Source organism: Bombina bombina, chromosome 2 (genome assembly GCF_027579735.1).
Source record: "Bombina bombina isolate aBomBom1 chromosome 2, aBomBom1.pri, whole genome shotgun sequence".
Lineage (NCBI taxonomy): Eukaryota > Metazoa > Chordata > Amphibia > Anura > Bombinatoridae > Bombina > Bombina bombina.
This window is the reverse complement of record NC_069500.1, coordinates 168,301,471-168,323,679: the sequence shown is the minus strand read 5'-3', so window position 1 is coordinate 168,323,679 and position 22,209 is coordinate 168,301,471. Positions and strand designations below refer to the sequence as shown.

At 37.7% G+C, this 22,209-nt stretch overlaps 1 protein-coding gene across 1 annotated transcript in view; it reads left to right on the top strand.

Moving 5' to 3' along the window:
• The window catches only part of SGTB (small glutamine rich tetratricopeptide repeat co-chaperone beta), a 300,564-nt gene that overhangs the window by 163,009 nt on the left and 115,346 nt on the right, over positions 1-22,209 (top strand). Inside the window, exon 7 of the mRNA XM_053701340.1 lies at positions 613-751. Coding sequence (XP_053557315.1) covers positions 613-751 — 139 coding nt within the window. The remainder of the gene's footprint in view (positions 1-612; positions 752-22,209) is intronic.

Below are 22,209 nucleotides of genomic sequence, written 5' to 3'. Positions count from 1 at the left end.
GCTTCCACTTGGGCCTTTAAGAATGAGGCCTCTGTTGAACAGATTTGCAAGGCTGCAACTTGGTCTTCGCTTCATACTTTTTCCAAATTTTACAAATTTGATACTTTTGCTTCTTCGGAGGCTATTTTTGGGAGAAAGGTTCTTCAGGCAGTGGTTCCTTCTGTATAATGAGCCTGCCTATCCCTCCCGTCATCCGTGTACTTTTGCTTTGGTATTGGTATCCCAGAAGTAATGATGACCCGTGGACTGATCACACATAACAGAAGAAAACATAATTTATGCTTACCTGATAAATTCCTTTCTTCTGTTGTGTGATCAGTCCACGGCCCGCCCTGTTTTTAAGGCAGGTAAATATTTTTTAAAAAATTATTCTCCAGTCACCACTTCACCCTTGGTTACTCCTTTCTCGTTGATTCTTGGTCGAATGACTGGGACTGACGTAGAGGGGAGGAGCTATATGCAGCTCTGCTGGGTGAATCCTCTTGCATTTCCTGTTGGGGAGGAGTTATATCCCAGAAGTAATGATGACCCGTGGACTGATCACACAACAGAAGAAAGGAATTTATCAGGTAAGCATAAATTATGTTTTTTCACATGTATTTTATTATGCAGACGGGCTTTAACAGCTATGAATAAATACAAGGAAGCTATCAGCAGCTACCAAAAAGCTTTGGACTTAGATCCTGAAAATGAATCCTATAAGTTATATTTAAAAGTAGCAGAACAGAAGCTGAGACAAGTACCAAGTCCGGTAAGTCATTTAGTGAATAACTGCTTTTTTATAAATTATATAATAATATGATATAATGTTATATTTTATTTATATTATTTTATACCCTGTCTCTATCCCCAACCTCGTTGTCCCAGTAACTGAATGAGAAATGCTGGGAGGGAAAAGGAGAAAGGAAAGCGCTTCTATATTCTAATTATGTATTTTATATTCTGTAGCATTATATTTATTAAATATTTCTTATTGTATATACCATATTTTGTTTATTAAATACAGTATATTTAGAGAAAAACATCACAGTATACTCTGATTCAGTAGTGGTGAGAAACACGACACATACATTTATTTCAAATGAATAAATATAGTAATATCATATATAATAATATTATATAATAATGTAATGTATAGTAATTACAAATAATGGGCCAATCACAATCCTTTCGAAAAATGTATGTAATGATTTAGCTACAAAAATCCTCAGACTTTAATGGTGTTTTTCTGTTGAAAATCATTAGATACATTTTTCTAAGTGAAAAAAAATAGAGATTGGAAAAAAACGCTGTGTAAGCCCCAAAAATATGCACAATGGTGCTATTTGAAAATTCAAATCGTCATGCAATGTAAAACAAATAAGTGTAGGTAATAACAAAGTGTTAAGGCAAATACTAAAGTCCAAACTGATAGCAAGTTCAAGTAAAACGTAGCATTTATTCCAAGTTACGGTAAAAAGTCAATGTTGTACAGACCTGGATAGAGCAGTACTAGAAAAATAGAGAGAGTGATACCTCTGACCCTCAACATGCGTCACCTGACGCGTTTCACAGAGGCTTTCTCAAAGGTGACATGCAATTGAACTGGAAGCGCCAGCTTTTAATTGCCCGGTCGATTTTGTCACTGAGCTCAACGCCCATTTTCCAAAATTGGAAGTGACGTATCGGCCGAGATTTAGCCAATAGCAAAATTAAATTTCGTGTTTGTAAGGAGTTACTAGGTAGAGTGCAATTAGCATATTTTACACAAATGGATACATTTGTTGCCTTTGTTGCTTAACTAACATTTCTGATAGTAAGTCTAAAGTATTTAGGAAATTATATGCAACAAAGTATCTTCATAGTCAACAATAGTGTTTATGCTATATAGATCTAGGACATAAAAAAGACTTTAAATATTAATTACATATAGAATGAAAAGACATATGTATGCACTTCAGGGACAGGGGAATTTTAGAGAATATCAGGAAATAACTAATGTGCATATGGTATATGTATTGGTACGTATTACACATGAATGGCTTAGTGTCTTAGTGCCTGCATATATACATCATTAAGTTCACTCAGTGTGATTAAAATTCATCCTGAACTTTTATTTTAAGTACTATGTATATATGTGGGCAGCTGACAGAGAAAGGAACATTGCAGATTTTGGTGCAAAATAATTATTATAATACCATTGTTTCCTATGTCTTGTGGAGGGTTCTTCAAAAAATTACTTAAAAATAGTAATTTAGAAAGTATGGTAATTAAATTGTGTGTATATGTGTGTGTATATATATATATATATATATATATATATATATATATATATATATATATATATATATATATATATATATATATATATATATATATATATATATATATATAATGCATACATACAATTATATAGTACAGGAGTATTTTCTAGAAAGGAACATAACTAGAACATAAGTGAATTTACTATTATTACTACACTCCGTATATATTAAGACTATGAAATAGGGAAGAGATGAACTTTTAAGGGCATTATACCTGAAGTAGATCTTAATCCCATCTTGCATTAATACCTTTAGGTTCTTTTTAGTTTGTAAAAAGAAAATCCACTTTGACTCCCTAAACAGAAGTTTTTTAAATCTGTCACCTCCTCTCAATGGGTATAAAATCAATTGCTTCAATTTGAAAAGTCTGTGTGGGGTTGTGATGCATTGCGAAATGTTTAGCTACCCTAGTTTTTAGAGGGTCTGATTGGATGTCATTTAAGTGTTCTTTCATTCTATCTTTTAACATACGGCTCAAGCATCCTACATATTGCTGATGGCATATTTTGCAAGTTATTAGATATATAATGTACATTGAGGTACAATCTAAACATTATTTGATTTTGTATTCCTTTTCTATATGGCTTGATGAAAAAGTGTCCCCTCTATGTGTGCATGTAAGACATGGATGACGTCCACATATATTCACTGCACTCTGGTGTTTTTTTCCTCTCTTGTAACTCTTGTAACTTTCTTATGGTACGTGAATAGAGTGCAAAGTATTCACTGCACTCTGGTGGTTTTTTCCTCTCTTGTAACTCTCTTATGGTACGTGAATAGAGTGCAAAGTATTCACTGCACTCTGGTGTTTTTTCCTCTCCTGTAACTCTCTTATGGTACGTGAATAGAGTCCCTGTCAATCTGCAAAGTATTCACTGCACTCTGGTGTTTTTTTCCTCTCCTGGTATGCTATGTGTATATGTATATAAAGCAAATGATTTTAGGTTGTTAATTTAGTCCTACATTTGTTGTACTGTTATTTAATGTCTTCTAATGTTTTGTTAATTGCCATGTGATGTTCAATCCGTTATCAATACTTGCTATTATTTATACAATGTATAGCTGTCTTTTGCCATAGTTTTAACCTCCTCCAAATTTTATTGTCTGTTTACTTAAAGTGATGGTAAAGTTTATCAGTTTAGTTACACAAACTAGTTTGCTTGTCACTTTGTAAGCTTAGTCGCTAAGTTTTTAAAGCTTGTAAATTATTGACAAGAGTTCACAATGTTTAAAAGTTTTTCCCTTAACGCTCATTGCTCCTCCCATCTTGACAGTTCCTGCTCCGATATCTACTTACTCTACAGAATGGTCCACCCGCTCCGACGTCAAAGATATATGCTCAATCCCGAGAATTTTGCGCATGCGTGGAAATTATAGTAGTTTTACAATAAAACAAATTTTTTTGAGCGACTGCGGTACTTGCTTATAATGAGCGGTTTCAAAAGTAAAGTCAAGCACTTGTTCATATCTTTAAGAAGATGCCGATGACATAGTAAGTGATTCTTAGATGCAATTAGCACGCATGCGTTACACAATGCGATGAGAAATGGAATAGAGGATGCGCAGTTGCTTGAAGGGGCGGATGACGCTGAGTGACGGCTGCCTAACGGCCTAAACATCAATTGGATTAGACAAAAACGTGATTGAAAGGTAAAAAAATATATATATAACGGGTTGAATATATGAGGTTTAGAAATTGCTTTTAAAAAAGTTATAACTTGATTAAAACCCAAATATATTAAAAATGATGAATGAAACATATAAGCAATACTTGATAGAGATTAACGGAACTTTACCATCACTGTAACATCTAACCCTGACCAGACCAGAATCTAACTTTCCAATTGGCCTTTCAAATTGTCTTTGATTAGCAATCAACTAAATTTAGTGGACTCAGCTGACTGCCCTGCCTGCATATATTTCACACTAGTTTGGGAGGTGCATTGCACAGGGGTGCATTGCCTGGGCAGTGTACATTGTAACAATAGCATATGTTCACATTTTCAAAGTGAACATTTTATAAGTGAGGCATTAACAATAGAATTATACAAGAATTAAGTGAACATTTTATAAGTGAGGCATTAACAATAGAATTATACAAGAATTAAGTGAGGCATTAACAATAGAATTATACAAGAATTAAATGAACATTTTATAAGTGAGGCATTAACAATAGAGATATACAAGAATTAAGTGAACATTTTACAAAGTGAGGCATTAACAATAGAATTATACAAGAATTGAACAAGGATTGGGCAAGGGGCAAGACACAAGGCAAGTACTTTTGTAATATTATGTTTTATGAACCTCATTGTTTCCTTATGCAACTGCTACTGTAATACTGTGTCTTATGTAATTAATTGGTTCCTATTTTTGTAAAAATGCTCAATATATTCATATTCCTTTTTGCTGCCTCTTGTCTCTATAACAAAATACACTATTCAATTACTCCTTCTCCCTCTCCACCTGCACTGTTCATTAGCCCATCTCTCTTAAACTCACCTTACTTTTGTACTCATGAACTTTACCTATTCCTAAACACTCTCCCCCCCCCCCCCCGCTCCGGTACCCCTCAAGGGGGTGCCGGAGTTAGATCTGATGGCGTCCCATCAGAACGCCAAGCATCCAAGGTACAGTTCAAGGTCAAGAGATCTGCAGGCCGTTCTGATAGATGGTCTGGCGGTTCCTTGGGTTTTCAGGTTGGTATACCTGTTTCCTCCGTTTGCTCTCCTTCCACGAGTCATTGCTCATATAAAAAAAAGGAGAGGGCGTTGGTGATTCTAATAGCCCCTGCATGGCCTCGCAGGATCTGGTTTGCAGACCTAGTGGAGATGTCATCTCTCCAATCTTGGAGACTACCTCTGAGAAAGGACCTCCTGATTCAGGGTCCCTTCCTTCATCCAAATCTCATTTCTCTAAAGCTGACTGCTTGGAGATTGAACACTTAATTCTGTCTAAGAGTTGTTTTTTCGGTCATTGAGACCATGATTCAGGCTCGCAAGCCTGTTACTAGAAAGATTTACCATAAGATATGGCGTAAATATCTTTATTGGTGTGAATCCAAGGGCTACTCTTGGAGTAGAATTTAGAATTCCTAGCATTGTATCTTTTCTTCAGGAAGGACTGGAGAAGGGATTGTCAGTCAGTACCCTTAAGGGTCAGATTTCTGCTTTATCAATTTTACTACATAAACGTTTGGCGGATGTGACAGATGTGCAATCTTTTTGTCAGGCCTTGGTCAAAATCATGCCTGTCTTTAAGTCTGTTGCTCATCCTTGGAGCCTTAACCTTGTTCTTAAAGTTTTACAGCTGGCTCCGTTTGTGCCGTTGCATTCCATAGACATTAAGTTGTTATCTTGGAAGGTTTTGTTTCTTGTTGCTATCTCTTCTGCTCGAGGAGTCTCGGAACTCTCAGCACTGCAGTGTGATTCCCCTTATCTTATTTTTTATGCTGATAAGGTGGTTCTTCATACTAAGGTTGTTTCTAATAGAAATATCAATCAGGAAATTGTTTTTCCCTCTCTGTGTCCTAATCCCTCTTCTTCCAAAGAACGTTTGTTACACAACTTGGATGTTGTACTCTTAAATTCTACTTACAGGCGACTAAGGATTTTCTCCAGTCCTCTGCCCTCTTTGTCTGTTTCTCTGGGAAACGTAAAGGTCAGAAAGCTTCTGCTACTACTCTTTCTTTTTGGTTACAAAGTATAATTTGTTTGGCTTATGAGACTGCTGGACAGCAGCCTCCTGAGAGAATTACGGCTCATTCCACAAAAGCTGTTTCCTCTTCTTGGGCTTTCAAAAATTAAGCTTCTGTAGAACAAATTTGCAAGGCTGCAACTTGGTCTTCTCTACATACTTTTTTAAAAATTTTACAAATTTGATATATTTGCCTCAGCTGAGGCTTCTTTTGGAAGAAAGGTTCTTCATGTGGTGGTGCCTTCTGTTTAGGACTGCCTGTCTTGCCCCTCCTTATTTATCCGTCTCCTCTAGCTTGGGTATTGGTTCCCAACAGTAATTGCTCAAGCAATTTATGCTTACCTAATACATTTATTTATTTCCAGATATGGTGAGTCCACGGCCCCACCCTTTATTTTAAGACGGTTGTTCTTTTGACTATAACCTCAGGCACCTCTACACCTTTTGTTACTCCTTTTTCTCCATTTCCCTTCGGTCGAATGACTGGGGGTTGTAGGTAAGGGAGTGATACTTAGCAGTTTAACTGTGGTGCTCTTTGCCTCCTCCTGCTGGCCAGGAGTGATATTACCAATAATTACTCAAGCCGTGGACTCACCATATCCGGAAATAAATACATTTATTAGGTAAGCATACATTTTTTAGTTTTTTTGCTTGTGTTATTTTTTTTTTTTTTTAACAATTTGTTCCTATTTCTGTCTCGAATTTCTAATCTTATGATTTCCAAATTATATCTGTTGTATCCTCTTAGCGTTAAACTTTGTACCAATTGTGCTGAATGTTTATCATAGTTTTCCAAAGTAGTACAATTTCTCCTAATACGGATAAATTGGCCTTTTGGAATACCTTTTTGTTACAGGAGGTGGGTGACTTGAGTCTGATCTCAGAATGGTGTTACCACTCATTTCTTTGCTGTACAATTTTACATCTATCTTTTTTTCATTGTGATCTCCTTTTAGTTTCACATCTAGAAACTGAATACTAGATGTATCAAAATTGTGCGTGAAATGTAAATTGGCATCATTGTTGTTCATATAGGACAAAAAGTCTTTGGCTGTATTTTCATCCCCATCCCATATGATCAACACATCGTCGCTATATCTGGTGTAGTTTATAATGTTTGTCATGAATTGGATCTGCTCATTGCCGTGTCGCCGCGGCTCACAGATCCCCTCTGTATCACGTCACGTTGCCTAGCAACGTGACGCGGTATCTGGCTCTCCTCCTGACGTCAGAGTCTCCCTGCCTTCAAATCTCGGCGGGAGATCTGAATTGGCGCCCGTTTGTTTTTCTCTTTCCTACCTCCCGGACCGGACCTGTGTGAGTAATTCTTTTATGTCTCCCTTGCCTGAATCCTTCCCTGAATATTCTCTGCCAGTTTGCCTAACCTGCTAATAAGGATTTTATGTTTGTTTACTAACCTGCATTCAGGAACATTTGCTTTATTTAAACCTGCTAAAAGGATTTTCTATTTGTTTGCTAACCTGCATACAAGGACATTTGCTTTATCTATACCTGCTAAAAGGAATATCTGTTTGTTTGCTAATCATCATAAAGGGACATTTGCTTTATTCAAATCTAATAAGAGGAAGATATTACTGTTTGTTCATTAACCTGCTTAAAGGGACATTTGCTTTATTCAAACCTGCTAAAAGGATTTTCTATTTGTTTGCTAACCTGCATACAAGGACATTTGCTTTATCTAAACCTGCTAAAAGGAATATCTGTTTGTTTGCTAATCATCATAAAGGGACATTTGCTTTATTCAAATCTAATAAGAGGAAGATATTACTGTTTGTTCATTAACCTGCTTAAAGGAACATTTGCTTTATTCAAACCTGATAAAAGGAATCTCTGTTTGTTTGCTAACCTGCTTAAAGGGACATTTACTTTATCCAAACCTGCTAAAAGGAATCTCAGTTTGTTTATTAAACCTGCTTAAAGGGACATTTGCTTTATCACTTGCTAAAGGAATTTCACTTAGTTTATTTATCTTCTTAAAAGGACATTTGATTTCTTCAATCCTGAGTGGGTCACGTCCAGGATATTTCTCAGTGTGCTAGCGTGTGTTTTTTACTTTTCACGCTAGCAGTTGGGTTGAATCCTGAGCTGGTCCTTTACGGCTGACATTACAAACGGGCCATAAAAATGGACCCCACTGAATTATCCATGGCCGTGACCCACCAGGGACAGTTATTGGGATCTCATGCTACCCACTTACAATCCTTGGACGCAAAGTTGGATCAGATAACTACTTTACTTCAGAATATGGCTGCTCCTATACCTCCTAATCCTATTCCTTTGGATCCCTCTCCCCCTACGAATACTACCAATCAGACACAAGCTCAGCTCAGTCCCAGGATACCTCTTCCGGACAAATATGATGGGAATCCTGAGGATTGTAGGGGTTTTTTGAATCAGTGTCGCCTTCATTTTCGGAATAGTCCGGTTCTCTTTGCAACTCCCTCCTCTAGAATCACTTTCCTTATATCCTTAATGAAAGGTAGAGCCTTAGCCTGGGTATCACCTTTGCTTGAAAAGAATGATCCAATACTCCAGGATGTGGATACATTTCTCTCTGTCTTTTCAAATGTCTTCGATAAGCCAGGGAGGTCTGCCGCTGCTGAAGCTTCTCTTCTAGACTTACGACAAGGTGGTCAACCTGTATCTCAATATGCCATTGAATTTCGCACTCTAGCTTCTGAGACTACCTGGAATCAGGGAGCTCTTAGAGCAGCTTTTCGCAAAGGACTCTCTGAACGTCTCAAAGATGAGTTGGTCTATCGTGAAATCCCAGAATCTCTAGAGGCTCTGATAAATCTTTGTATTTGTCTCGATTCCAGATACCGCGAACGCCAACAAGAAAGAGAGAGAAATCAGAAAGCTTCTAATCGTCCTTTTCGTCTGGTACCTCGTATCTCTAACCCTTTAACTCCCACTTCTCCACCTTCCGATCAGACTGAACCAATGGAAATTGGCACCATTAGATTAACTGAAACTGAACGTCTGAGGAGACGATCTCTTGGACTGTGTTTATACTGTGGCCTTAAAGGACATTTATTAAAAGATTGTCCTACCAGACCGGTAAAAGCCAGGGCTTAACTTCTGTCCAGGGAGCTAAGTTAAGCCAAATAGGATCTCATTCCCTCAATAATAAACTTTTTGTCCCGGTTACTCTTCAAATTGGAGGAGACAGGATTCATACTCAAGCTCTTATTGACTCTGGTGCTGGAGGAGTCTTCATCGATTCCACATTTGTAACTACTCACTCTATTCCATTAAGCAAAAAGGAATATTCTATTCCAGTCTCCACTGTTAGTGGAGATCCTTTGGGTGCCGGACTTATCCAGTTTGCTACTAGACCCATTCTCTTTTCTGTTGGAATTCTTCATTCAGAGACAATATGTTTTGATGTAATCTCGACTCCTCAATTTCCCATAATATTGGGTCTTCCCTGGCTCCAGTTACATAATCCTGTATTCTCCTGGACTCAAGGCGAACTCATTTCCTGGGGATATACTTGTCAAAATAGGTGTCTTCAGATTCCCACGAAAGTGCCTCTCACTATTGCTCTCACTATTGACACCTCTGGGTCGTTACCCACACCTTATCAAGATTACGTTGATGTTTTTTCCAAGAAAGAAGCAGAACGTCTTCCCCCACATCGTACTTTTGATTGCCCCATTGATCTACTTCCTGGGGCAACCTACCCTCGTGGCAAGACGTATCCGCTCTCAAGGCCAGAGAATGTTGCCTTAGAGGAATATATCCAAGATAGTTTGGCTAGAGGTTTTATTCGACCTTCCTCTTCTCCTCTTGGGGCAGGTTTCTTTTTTGTGGGAAAGAAGGATGGAGGACTGCGACCTTGTATTGATTATCGGGGTTTGAATCAAATCACAGTCAAGAATAGTTACCCTCTGCCTCTTATTCCTGAACTGTTCACTTATCTTCAAGGAGCTACAATATTTACCAAACTGGACCTTCGTGGTGCTTATAACCTTATTCGCATGCGCAAAGGAGACGAATGGAAGACAGCCTTTAACACTCGATTTGGGCATTATGAATATCTGGTTATGCCCTTTGGGCTGTGTAATGCCCCTGCTGTTTTTCAACACTTCGTGAATGAGATCTTTCGGGATTTTTTGAACTCCTTCGTCATTATCTACCTTGACGATATTTTAATTTTTTCCCACAATTATCAAGATCATGTACACCATGTCAGGAAGGTTTTGCAACGGTTACGAGACAATCATCTATTCGCCAAGTTGGAGAAATGTTCATTTCATCAAAAATCCATACCCTTCTTGGGTTATGTAATATCTGAATCTGGATTTGAAATGGATCCGAATAAACTTTCTTCCATTTTGGATTGGCCTAGACCTGATTCTCTTAAGGCTCTACAACGGTTTCTTGGCTTCGCCAATTATTACAGGAAATTTATCAAAGGATTTGCTACTATTACTTCTCCTCTCACGTCACTCACTAGAAAGGGGCAAGATTGTAAAAAGTGGTCCCCAGAGGCTATTAAGGCCTTTGAGTCTCTCAAAAAGGCCTTTTCTTCTGCACCCATACTCCGTCACCCAAATCCGGATTTTCAATTTATCCTAGAAGTGGATGCTTCTTCTGTTGCTGCTGGGGCTGTTCTTTCCCAACGAATACCTGACACGGGTAAGATTCATCCTGTAGGTTTCTTTTCCAAGAAATTTACTTCTTCTGAATTAAATTATGACGTTGGCAATAAGGAATTATTAGCCATCAAGATGGCTCTGGACGAATGGAGGCATTGGTTGGAGGGTACTACCTTTCCATTTTCCATACTCACGGATCATAAAAATCTTCTTTATCTCCAAACTGCCAAACGATTGAATTCCAGACAAGCTCGTTGGTCTTTATTCTTTTCACGTTTTAATTACAATCTTTCCTATATACCTGGTTCTAAGAATATAAAAGCGGATGCCTTATCCAGGCAGTTTCAATCTACCTCTACTCCAGAATCTGGTACCATACTTCATCCACAAGAAGTCATAGCTCAATTATCAACCTCTTGTTTACAGGAGTTACAGTCTGCTCAAAAGGATCTTCCTTCTTCCTTTAAATCTCCTGACGGTTTATTATTTGTTCCTGAACGTCTCCGTCCAAAGATTCTCCATTGGGCTCATGATAGTCCTCTCTCTGGACATCCTGGTGTCAGTAACACGACTCGGAATCTTAAACAGTATGTCTGGTGGCCTACTCTCTCTCAAGATGTTAAAGATTATGGGGGGTAGTTATCAAGCCGTCAACCTCAAATACGCTGCGTATTCCGCAGCGTATTTGTGGCGAGGCTGATACGCCTTAGTTATCAAAGGCTCGAGACCGGCAAAAGTAGAATTTTGTGACGTAAGCTTCGATCCGCCGGACTCAGTCCGACACAGATCGATTCTTACGTCACTCCAGATGTTCCGCACACAAGTGCGGCACATTCTCACTACTTTTGCTAGCTATCAAAAAACTAGCAGGTACGCTCGGCACTTTTACGGCCCAGCGTACCTGGTTTTCAAAGCGCCAGCCTGGAGGCGGCGGATCCCATAGGAATCAATGGGAGTCTGACCATAGCGAAAGTACAAGTTCGCTGCTGACAGACATCCCATTGATTTCTATGGGAGCTGTCTACACCTAACACCCTAACATGTACCCCGAGTCTAAACACCACTAATCTGACCCCCCCTACACCGCCGCAACTAAATAAAGTTATTACCCCCTAAACCGCCGCTCCCGGAGCCCACCGCAAGCTACTCTATACATATTAACCCCTAAACCGCCGCTCCCGGAGCCCACCGCAACTATAATAAATGTATTAACCCCTAACCCGCCGCTCCCTGAACCCGCCGCAACCTATATTAAATGTATTAACCCCTATCCTGCCCCCCCTACACCGTCGCCACCTATAATACATTTATTAACCCCTAATCTGCTCCCCCTACACCGTCGCCACCTATAATAAATTTATTAACCCCTATCCTGCCCCCCACTACGCCGCCGCCACTGTAATAAAATGATTAACCCCTAAACCTAACCCTAACCCTAACGCCCCCTAACTTAAATATTAATTAAATAAATCTAAATAAATTAACTCTTATTAACTAAATGAATCCTATTTAAAACTAAATACTTACCTTTAAAATAAACCCTAATATAGCTACAATATAAATAATAATTATATTCTAGCTATCTTAGGATTTATTTTTATTTTACAGGTACCTTTCAATTTATTTTAACCATGTACAATAACTATTAAATAGTTATTAACTATTTAATAGCTTACCTAGCTAAAATAAAGAGAAATGTACCTGTGAAATAAATCCTAACCTAAGTTACAATTACACCTAACACTACACTATACTTTAATAAATTATTCCTATTTAAAAATAAATACTTACCTGTAAAATAAACCCTAAGATAGCTACAATGTAATTAATAATTATATTATAGCTATCTTAGGATTTATATTTATTTTACAGGTAACTTTGTATTTATTTTAGCTAGTTAGAATAGTTATTAAATAGTTATTAACTATTTAATAACTACCTAGCTAAAAGAAATACAAAATTACCTGTAAAATAAATCCTAACTTAAGTTACAATTAAACCTAATACTACACTATCATTAAATTAACTAAATAAACTACCTACAAAGAACTACAATGAAATACAATTACATAAACTAACTAAAGTACAAAAAATAAAAAAAGCTAAGTTACAAAAAATAAAAAATTAAGTTACAAACATGTTAAAAATATTACAACAATTTTAAGCTACTTACACCTAATCTAAGCCCCCTAATAAAATAACAAACCCCCCCAAAATAAAAAAAATCCCTACCCTATTCTAAATTACATAAATTTCAAAGCTCTTTTACCTTACCAGCCCTTAAAAGGGCCATTTGTGGGGGCATGCCCCAAAAAGTTCAGCTCTTTTGCCTGTAAAATAAAAATACAACCCCCCCCAACATTAAAACCCACCACCCACATACCCCTAATCTAACCCAAACCCCCCTTACAAAAACCTAACACTAATCCCCTGAAGATCATCCTACCTTGAATCGTCTTCACTCAGCCGAGCCACCGATGGAACTGAAGAGGACATCCGGAGCGGAAGAAGTTAATCCTCCAAGCGGCGCTGAAGAAATCTTCCATCCGATGAAGTCATCATCCAGGCGGCGCTGAAGAAGTCTTCGATCCGGCCGATGTCATCTTCAAAGAGGCGCTGAAGAGGTCTTCTATCCGGGCGAAGTCATCTTCCAAGCCGGGTCTTGAATCTTCCTTCCGCCGACGCGGAACCACCTTCTTCACCGACGGACTACGACGAATGACGGCTCCTTTAAGGGACGTCATCCAAGATGGCGTCCCCTCAATTCCGATTGGCTGATAGGATTCTATTAGCCAATCGGAATTAAGGTAGGAAAATCTGATTGGCTGATGGAATCAGCCAATCAGATTAAGCTCGCATTCTATTGGCTGTTCCGATCAGCCAATAGAATGCGAGCTCAATCTGATTGGATGATTGGATCAGCCAATCGGATTGAACTTGAATCTGATTGGCTGATGTTGGGGGGGGGTTGTATTTTTATTTTGCAGGCAAAAGAGCTGAAATTTTTGGGGCATGCCCCCACAAATGGCCCTTTTAAGGGCTGGTAAGGTAAAAGAGCTTTGAAATTTATGTAATTTAGAATAGGGTAGGGATTTTTTTTATTTTGGGGGGGTTTGTTATTTTATTAGGGGGCTTAGATTAGGTGTAAGTAGCTTAAAATTGTTGTAATATTTTTAACGTTTGTAACTTAATTTTTTATTTTTTGTAACTTAGCTTTTTTTATTTTTTGTACTTTAGTTAGTTTATGTAATTGTATTTCATTGTAGTTCTTTGTAGGTAGTTTATTTAGTTAATTTAATGATAGTGTAGTATTAGGTTTAATTGTAACTTAAGTTAGGATTTATTTTACAGGTAATTTTGTATTTCTTTTAGCTAGGTAGTTATTAAATAGTTAATAACTATTTAATAACTATTCTAACTAGCTAAAATAAATACAAAGTTACCTGTAAAATAAATATAAATCCTAAGATAGCTATAATATAATTATTAATTACATTGTAGCTATCTTAGGGTTTATTTTACAGGTAAGTATTTATTTTTAAATAGGAATAATTTATTAAAGTATAGTGTAGTGTTAGGTGTAATTGTAACTTAGGTTAGGATTTATTTCACAGGTACATTTCTCTTTATTTTAGCTAGGTAAGCTATTAAATAGTTAATAACTATTTAATAGTTATTGTACATGGTTAAAATAAATTGAAAGGTACCTGTAAAATAAAAATAAATCCTAAGATAGCTAGAATATAATTATTATTTATATTGTAGCTATATTAGGGTTTATTTTAAAGGTAAGTATTTAGTTTTAAATAGGATTCATTTAGTTAATAAGAGTTAATTTATTTAGATTTATTTAATTAATATTTAAGTTAGGGGGGCGTTATGGTTAGGGTTAGACTTAGGTTTAGGGGTTAATCATTTTATTACAGTGGCGGCGGCGTAGTGGGGGGCAGGATAGGGGTTAATAAATTTATTATAGGTTGCGGCGGGTTCATGGAGCGGCGGTTTAGGGGTTAATACATTTATAAGAGTTGCGGCAGGGTCTAGGAGCGGCGGTTTAGGGGTTAATACATTTATAAGAGTTGCGGCGGGGTCTAGGAGCCGTGGTTTAGGGGTTAGTAACTTTATTTAGTTGTGGGGGGCTCCGGGGGCGCCGGTATAGGGGGCAGAACAGTGCAGTTTAGTGTGAGTGCTTAGTGACAGGCTAGCAATAAAGCTGGGAAAAAGCCGAAGGGCAGCGAGATCGGATGAGTGATAACTGTCACAGTCCGCTGCTCATCGCCCCGCGGCTTTTTGACAGCTTTATTTGATAACTTAGGCGAACGTATTCAAGGTCCGCGGCGGCGAAGGTAGGCGAGCTTAGGCGGACGTATTGGGCCGGCGAAGCCAGAAAAGTAGACGGCTTGATAACTAGCCCCCTATGTCTAGGTTTGCACTCAATGTGCTACAAATAAAGCTCCTCGTCAACTCCCTTCTGGTTTACTTCAACCTTTACCCATTCCTCACCAGCCTTGGACCCATCTATCTATGGATTTTATTACAGACCTTCCTCTTTCTGCCGGAAACAACACTATTTTAGTGGTGGTCGACAGGTTTACGAAGTCTGCCCATTTCATTCCTTTGCCTGGTCTTCCATCTGCCAAGGGACTTTCTGAGCTTTTCCTTTTGCATATCGTGAGATTACATGGTTTTCCTTTGGACATCGTCTCCGATAGAGGGGTACAATTTGTTTCTCGGTTCTGGAAATGGCTCTGCAAACATTTTGGCACTACAATCTCTTTATCAACCTCTCATCATCCACAGTCTAATGGCCAAACCGAGAGAGTAAACCAATGTCTGGAGACTTACCTTAGACATTATGTGGACCATCATCATTCTAATTGGACTCGTTATCTTCCTTTAGCGGAGTTGGCCCATAATGCTCGTTACAATTCATCTCTTCAGTCTTCTCCCTTTTTTGCAGCTTATGGATTTCAACCCAGAACATTTCCTCTGTATACTTCCTCTTCTGAAAATCCTGCTTCTGATCAAACTGCTCGGAGATTAACTCGACATTGGCGTAAAATACGTGATCTTCTTTCCAAAGCTTCTAAAAGATACAAGTTTTTCGCTGATCGCAGACGGAAGAAGGCTCCTAATTTTCGTTCTGGAGACAAGGTGTGGATTTCTACTCGTCACCTTCATCTCAAACAACCTTCTATCAAATTGGGGCCTCGATATGTGGGTCCTTTCCGAATACTGGGTCAAGTTTGTTCTACTGCATATCGAGTTGCTCTTCCCAAGACTCTCAAAGCTCACCCTGTGTTCCATGTTTCTCTCCTGAAACCGGTGAAATCTAATAGATTTTCTAAATCTCTGCCCAAACCTCCGCCTCTCTTGGTACAGGGACAGCCTGAGTTTGAGATTGCTCACATTCTGGATTCCAAACTTCGTGGCAAGAAACTATACTATCTCATCCATTGGAAGGGTTATCCGGTCACGGAACGGACTTGGGAACCAGCCCGGCATGTTCACGCCCCTGCTTTGATTAAGGCCTTTCACAAAGCTTATCCTGCTAGGCCTGGTCCTGTCCCCCGGAGGGGTCCTTGAGAGGGGGGTGCTGTCATGAATTGGATCTGCTCATTGCCGTGTCGCCGCGGCTCACAGATCCCCTCTGTATCACGTCACGTTGCCTAGCAACGTGACGCGGTATCTGGCTCTCCTCCTGACGTCAGAGTCTCCCTGCCTTCAAATCTCGGCGGGAGATCTGAATTGGCGCCCGTTTGTTTTTCTCTTTCCTACCTCCCGGACCGGACCTGTGTGAGTAATTCTTTTATGTCTCCCTTGCCTGAATCCTTGCCTGAATATTCTCTGCCAGTTTGCCTAACCTGCTAATAAGGATTTTATGTTTGTTTACTAACCTGCATTCAGGAACATTTGCTTTATTTAAACCTGCTAAAAGGATTTTCTATTTGTTTGCTAACCTGCATACAAGGACATTTGCTTTATCTATACCTGCTAAAAGGAATATCTGTTTGTTTGCTAATCATCATAAAGGGACATTTGCTTTATTCAAATCTAATAAGAGGAAGATATTACTGTTTGTTCATTAACCTGCTTAAAGGGACATTTGCTTTATTCAAACCTGCTAAAAGGATTTTCTATTTGTTTGCTAACCTGCATACAAGGACATTTGCTTTATCTAAACCTGCTAAAAGGAATATCTGTTTGTTTGCTAATCATCATAAAGGGACATTTGCTTTATTCAAATCTAATAAGAGGAAGATATTACTGTTTGTTCATTAACCTGCTTAAAGGAACATTTGCTTTATTCAAACCTGATAAAAGGAATCTCTGTTTGTTTGCTAACCTGCTTAAAGGGACATTTACTTTATCCAAACCTGCTAAAAGGAATCTCAGTTTGTTTATTAAACCTGCTTAAAGGGACATTTGCTTTATCCAAACCTGCTAAAAGGAATCTTTGTTTATTTACTAACCTGCTTAAAGGGACATTTGCTTTATCACTTGCTAAAGGAATTTCACTTAGTTTATTTATCTTCTTAAAAGGACATTTGCTTTCTTCAATCCTGAGTGGGTCACGTCCAGGATATTTCTCAGTGTGCTAGCGTGTGTTTTTTACTTTTCACGCTAGCAGTTGGGTTGAATCCTGAGCTGGTCCTTTACGGCTGACAATGTTGGTGGAAAAGATGTTTCTGTGTGAAAAAATATAATGTGCTTCAAACCATGTAAGAAAAATATTCACATAAGAGGGGGCGAATTTCACCCCTATGGCTGTACCACATTGTTGTAGATAAAATGAACCATTAAATTGAAAAAAATTGTGTGTCACAAGAAAATGTAAAACTTCTATAATATAATCCAATAGTTCATCTGGGAACTTTGAGTACAAATTCAAAATATATCTATATATCTTACTGCTTTTATACCCAGTGTATGGGAAATGCAGGAGTATAAAGAACTAACATCTATTGTTAGCCAGGCCCATGTGGGTTGCCATTGTGTATTTTTTATTTTGTTCAGTAAATGTGTCGTGTCTTTGAGATAACTGGGGAACTGAGAAACAATGGTTTGTAATAAATTGTCAACCCATTCCCCCAAATGTTCCATTAGTGAGCCCACACCGGAGACTATGGGTCTCCCGGGGGGGGGGGGTTGTGAATCCTTATGGATTTTGGGGACTAATCTAAAATTGGGTATTGTTGGGTTGTCCTGTAGTAGATATTCACAAATTTCTTCATCCAGGATTCCCAAATGTTTGCCTTTGTCAATTATATGTGTCATTTCATTACTGAATTTTTCTGTTGGATTATATGATAATTTGATATATGCATTTTTATAATTTAATTGGCTTATTCCTTCAGTGTAATAGTCAGTTTTGTTTTGTACTATTATCGACCCACCTTTGCCATAGTTATGGTAATATTTTTATTTGATAATTTTTCTAATGCTTCCTTTTCCTTTAATGTCAAGTTGTTTTTGAAATTATGTTTGTGTTTGTTTTCTGTGATGTTCTCATTGAGTGCAATGATATCACTGTATACTTTTTCTTCAAACGTGTCTATTGCTCTATCCCTAGCTTTTACTTGGTAGAAGTTACATTTGTTTTTAAGGTGTTTATTGGCTTTTTTGTATTTCTCAATATTGTCTACCTTTCTATCATATTCTGTTTGTAGTTCTAACAGAGATTGATCTGTACATAAATCTACAAAATTTAGACTATCTACAGAATAAGAAACAGTATTGATGTTATTTGAAGACTCATTACAGGGATCCTCATAACAATCAACCTGAAAAAAATGTGTTTTTTTTTGTACAATTTTTCTCAGGAATTTGTTAATTTCCACAATGTTGTCGAATAGATTAAAGTTCATAGCTGGAGAGAAAACAAGGCTTTTTTTTCCAAAACTCTCTGTTCAGCTTTACTTAGAGTGTAATCAGATAAATTGATCAGTCTGTATTTCTTCTTCTGGTTGTCCCTCTTGTTCCTTAGTACACTCTAGTATCTGTTTGTTGATGTATCTGCAATGACGTCTTCCATTGGTTTGTTCCCTCCTTCTGCTGCCTCGTTTTTTGACTCCTCAAAATTGATGCATATGCCAATAGCATTGCTAGCTCCCCAATCAGCAGAGTCTAGGGATCTTGTAATGGGGTTGAAGCTGTGTAGTTTGATCCAGATAAAATGGATTCAGAGAAGCTGACTTTCTTCTGCTTACTTCCTCGTCCTCTTCCATTCTTATTTTTGTTTTTATTGCTGTGTATTTTGTTTATGTCCATAGTTAATTTAGTTGTTTCTGGATCTCCTTATCGTTTGAGTCCAATTACAAACTACTTTCAGTGAATTATCCTTTTCATGCCTTACATATTTGGTGTTTTTTCGAACTATTAATTCGTTCTCCACCTTCATGAGCTCATCAGTTGTTCCTCATATACCTGATATTTGGAGTCTTCAGTACAGTGCACCATTTTTTATTGTAATTCTTTAATTTCTTCTACAGTCATCTCCCTTTTTATGCTTCTGTCTCAGCAATTGTGACATCAATTTTAAAGAATACTCAGTGAGTGTAGTATTTCCTTCCATCATGAACTCTTCCTCATCTCTTTCGGCTGTAGGGAACTTTTTCATGCGCAAACCTCTCGGTATGATCTGTTTAATATATTTATCCAAATATAATATTTCATACCAGAGTTTTATTTCCTTAATTCTCAAATTCTCCATGTTCAGGAACATTAGACCTAGATTGTTAACGGTCTGGCTGTGGGGGTCAGAAGTATTGTCAATAACATCAAGTTTTCTTTGAGATATATCTTGTAAAGCCATTTTAAAGTATACAGATGCTTAAGATGTTATCTCTATTATTTTTTTATTAGAGGGCCAACTTTCAATGTAAATGGATGTTTAGAACTGATTTAGTACAATATGTCCTTAGTGTAAGGAGACACTAGAGTGTAATGAGGAACAAAAAACAGTGCAGCTGTATAACACTCTGTGTGTGTTTGTTTGTTTTTTATAATGTGTTTGTTCCTCACTCATGTGACTTAATTAACAAAGGCATGTGCAATTATCAGTCCAATCAGTGCACATGCAGGCTTGATGTTATATGACTTTTATAGCCCAACAATATCCACTATAGCTGTATGTGCTCAGTGATTTGCGGTGTTTTGATAGGGCTATACCTCATAAGCACTGATATGAGACTCCAAGAAGAGCATAAGGATTCTCAGTGCATAAAACAAGACCGACAACCAGAAGAAGAAATACGGACTGTGATCAATCTATCTGATTACACTCAAAGAAAGCTGAACAGAGGGTTTTGGAAAAAGGCCTTGGTTTCTCTCCAGCTATGAACTTTAATCTATTCGACACCATTGTGGACACTAACAAATCCCTGAGAAAAATTGTACTAATATTTTTTTCCAGGTTGATTGTAGACAATATTGAGTACAAGCTAGGGATAGAGTAAAAGACACGTTTGGAGAAAAAGTGTATGGTGATATTATTTCACTCAATGAGAACATCACAGAAAACAAACACAAACATAGTTTCAAAAACAACTTGATATTAAAGGAAAAGGAATCATTAGAAAAAATGTACATCAAATAAAAATATTACCATAACTATGGCAGACAAAGGTGGGTCGATACAAAACAAAAGTGACTATTACACTGAAGCAATAAGACAATTAAATTATAAAAATGCATATATCAAATTATCATATAATCCAACAGAAAAATTCAGTAATGAAATGACACATATAATTGACAAAGGCAAACATTTGGGAATCCTGGATGAAGAAATTTGTGAATATCTACTACAGGACAACCCAACAATACCCAATTTTAGATTGGTCCCCAAAATCCATAAGGATTCACAACACCCCCCTGGGAGACCCATAGTCTCCTGTGTGGGCTCACTAATGGAACATTTCGGGGAATGGGTTGACAATTTATTACAAACCATTGTTTCTCAGTTCCCCGGTTATCTCAAAGACACAAAATCCACAGCAAGAAGAGAAGGAGCACCGCCACAAGGTAGGATACAAACAAGTCCTTTATTTTAAACATAAATTAAAATGCTTCATGGGTCAGATCAGTTTGCCACCTTGTCAGTAGAAATGGAGAGAGGAACTCACTCCTCAGTACTGCTGCTGACGCATTTTGGCTTGTATATATCTAAACAAAATAAAAAATACACAATGGGCACACCACATGGGCCTGGCTAACAATAGACGTTAGTTCTTTATACTCCTGCATTCCCCATACACTGGGTATAAAAGCAGTAAGATATATTTTGAATTTGTACACAAAGTTCCCAGATGAACTAGTAGAATATATTTTAGAATTTTTAAATTTTCTTTTGACACACAATTTTTTTCAATTTAATGGTTCGTTTTACCTACAACAATGTGTAACACCATTCTGACTCAAGTCACCCACCTCATGGGACAAAAGGTATTCCAAAAGGCCAATATATCTGTATTATGAGAAATTGTACTACTTTGGAAAACTATGATAAACATTCAGCACAATTGGTACAAAGATTAACACTAAGAGGATAAAACAGACATAATTTGGAAATCATGGGATTAGAAATCCGAGACACAAATAGGGACAAACTGTTAAAAACAAAATCCAAAAAAAAAAAAATAACACTAGCAAAAATAATACACAAAAGGCAACAAACTTTATTACCTCATACAGTAGGCAATACAATCAGATAGATAAAATAATAAAATCCAATCTAAATATCCTTCAAACTGACCCTATCTTAAAAGAGATTTTAACTCATGGGCGTAGACACATACCTAAGAGATCACCTATTATAGGAGACAAAGTGTCAGAATATGTATTCATTAGTGAAACCTCAAAATTGAAAGAAAGTTGGCTCAGTAGAAAAGATTGTTACAGATGTGGACGTCATTGATGCCTTACATGCACACATATTAAAACAGGGGACACTTTTTCATCAAGCCATATGAAAAAGGAATACAAAATCAAATAGCGTTTAGATTGTACCTCAAGGTACATTATATATCTATTAACTTGCAAAATATGCCATTAGCAATATGTAGGATGCTCGAGCCGTATGTTAAAAGATAGAACGATAGAACACTTAAATGACATCCAATCAGACCCTCCAAAAACTATCGGCTAGATTTAGAGTTTTGTCGGTAACGACCCGCGTAGCTAACGCTGGCTTTTCCCCCCCCCGCACTTTTTAAATACCGCTGGAATTTAGAGTTCACAGAAGGGCTGCGTTAGGCTCCAAAAAGGGAGCGTAGAGCATAATTTACCACCACTGCAAATCTAAATACCAGCGGTGCTTACGGACGCGGCCAGCTTCAAAAACGTGCTCGTGCACGATTCCCCCATAGGAAACAATGGGGCAGTTTGAGCTGAAAAAAACACCTGCAAAGAAGCAGCGTTCAGCTCCTAACGCAGCCCCATTGTTTCCTATGGGGAAACAGTTTCTAAGTCTGCACCTAACACCCTAACATGTACCCCGAGTCTAAACACCCCTAACCTTACACTTATTAACCCCTAATCTGCCGACCCCGCTATCGCTGACCCCTGCATTTTATTATTAACCC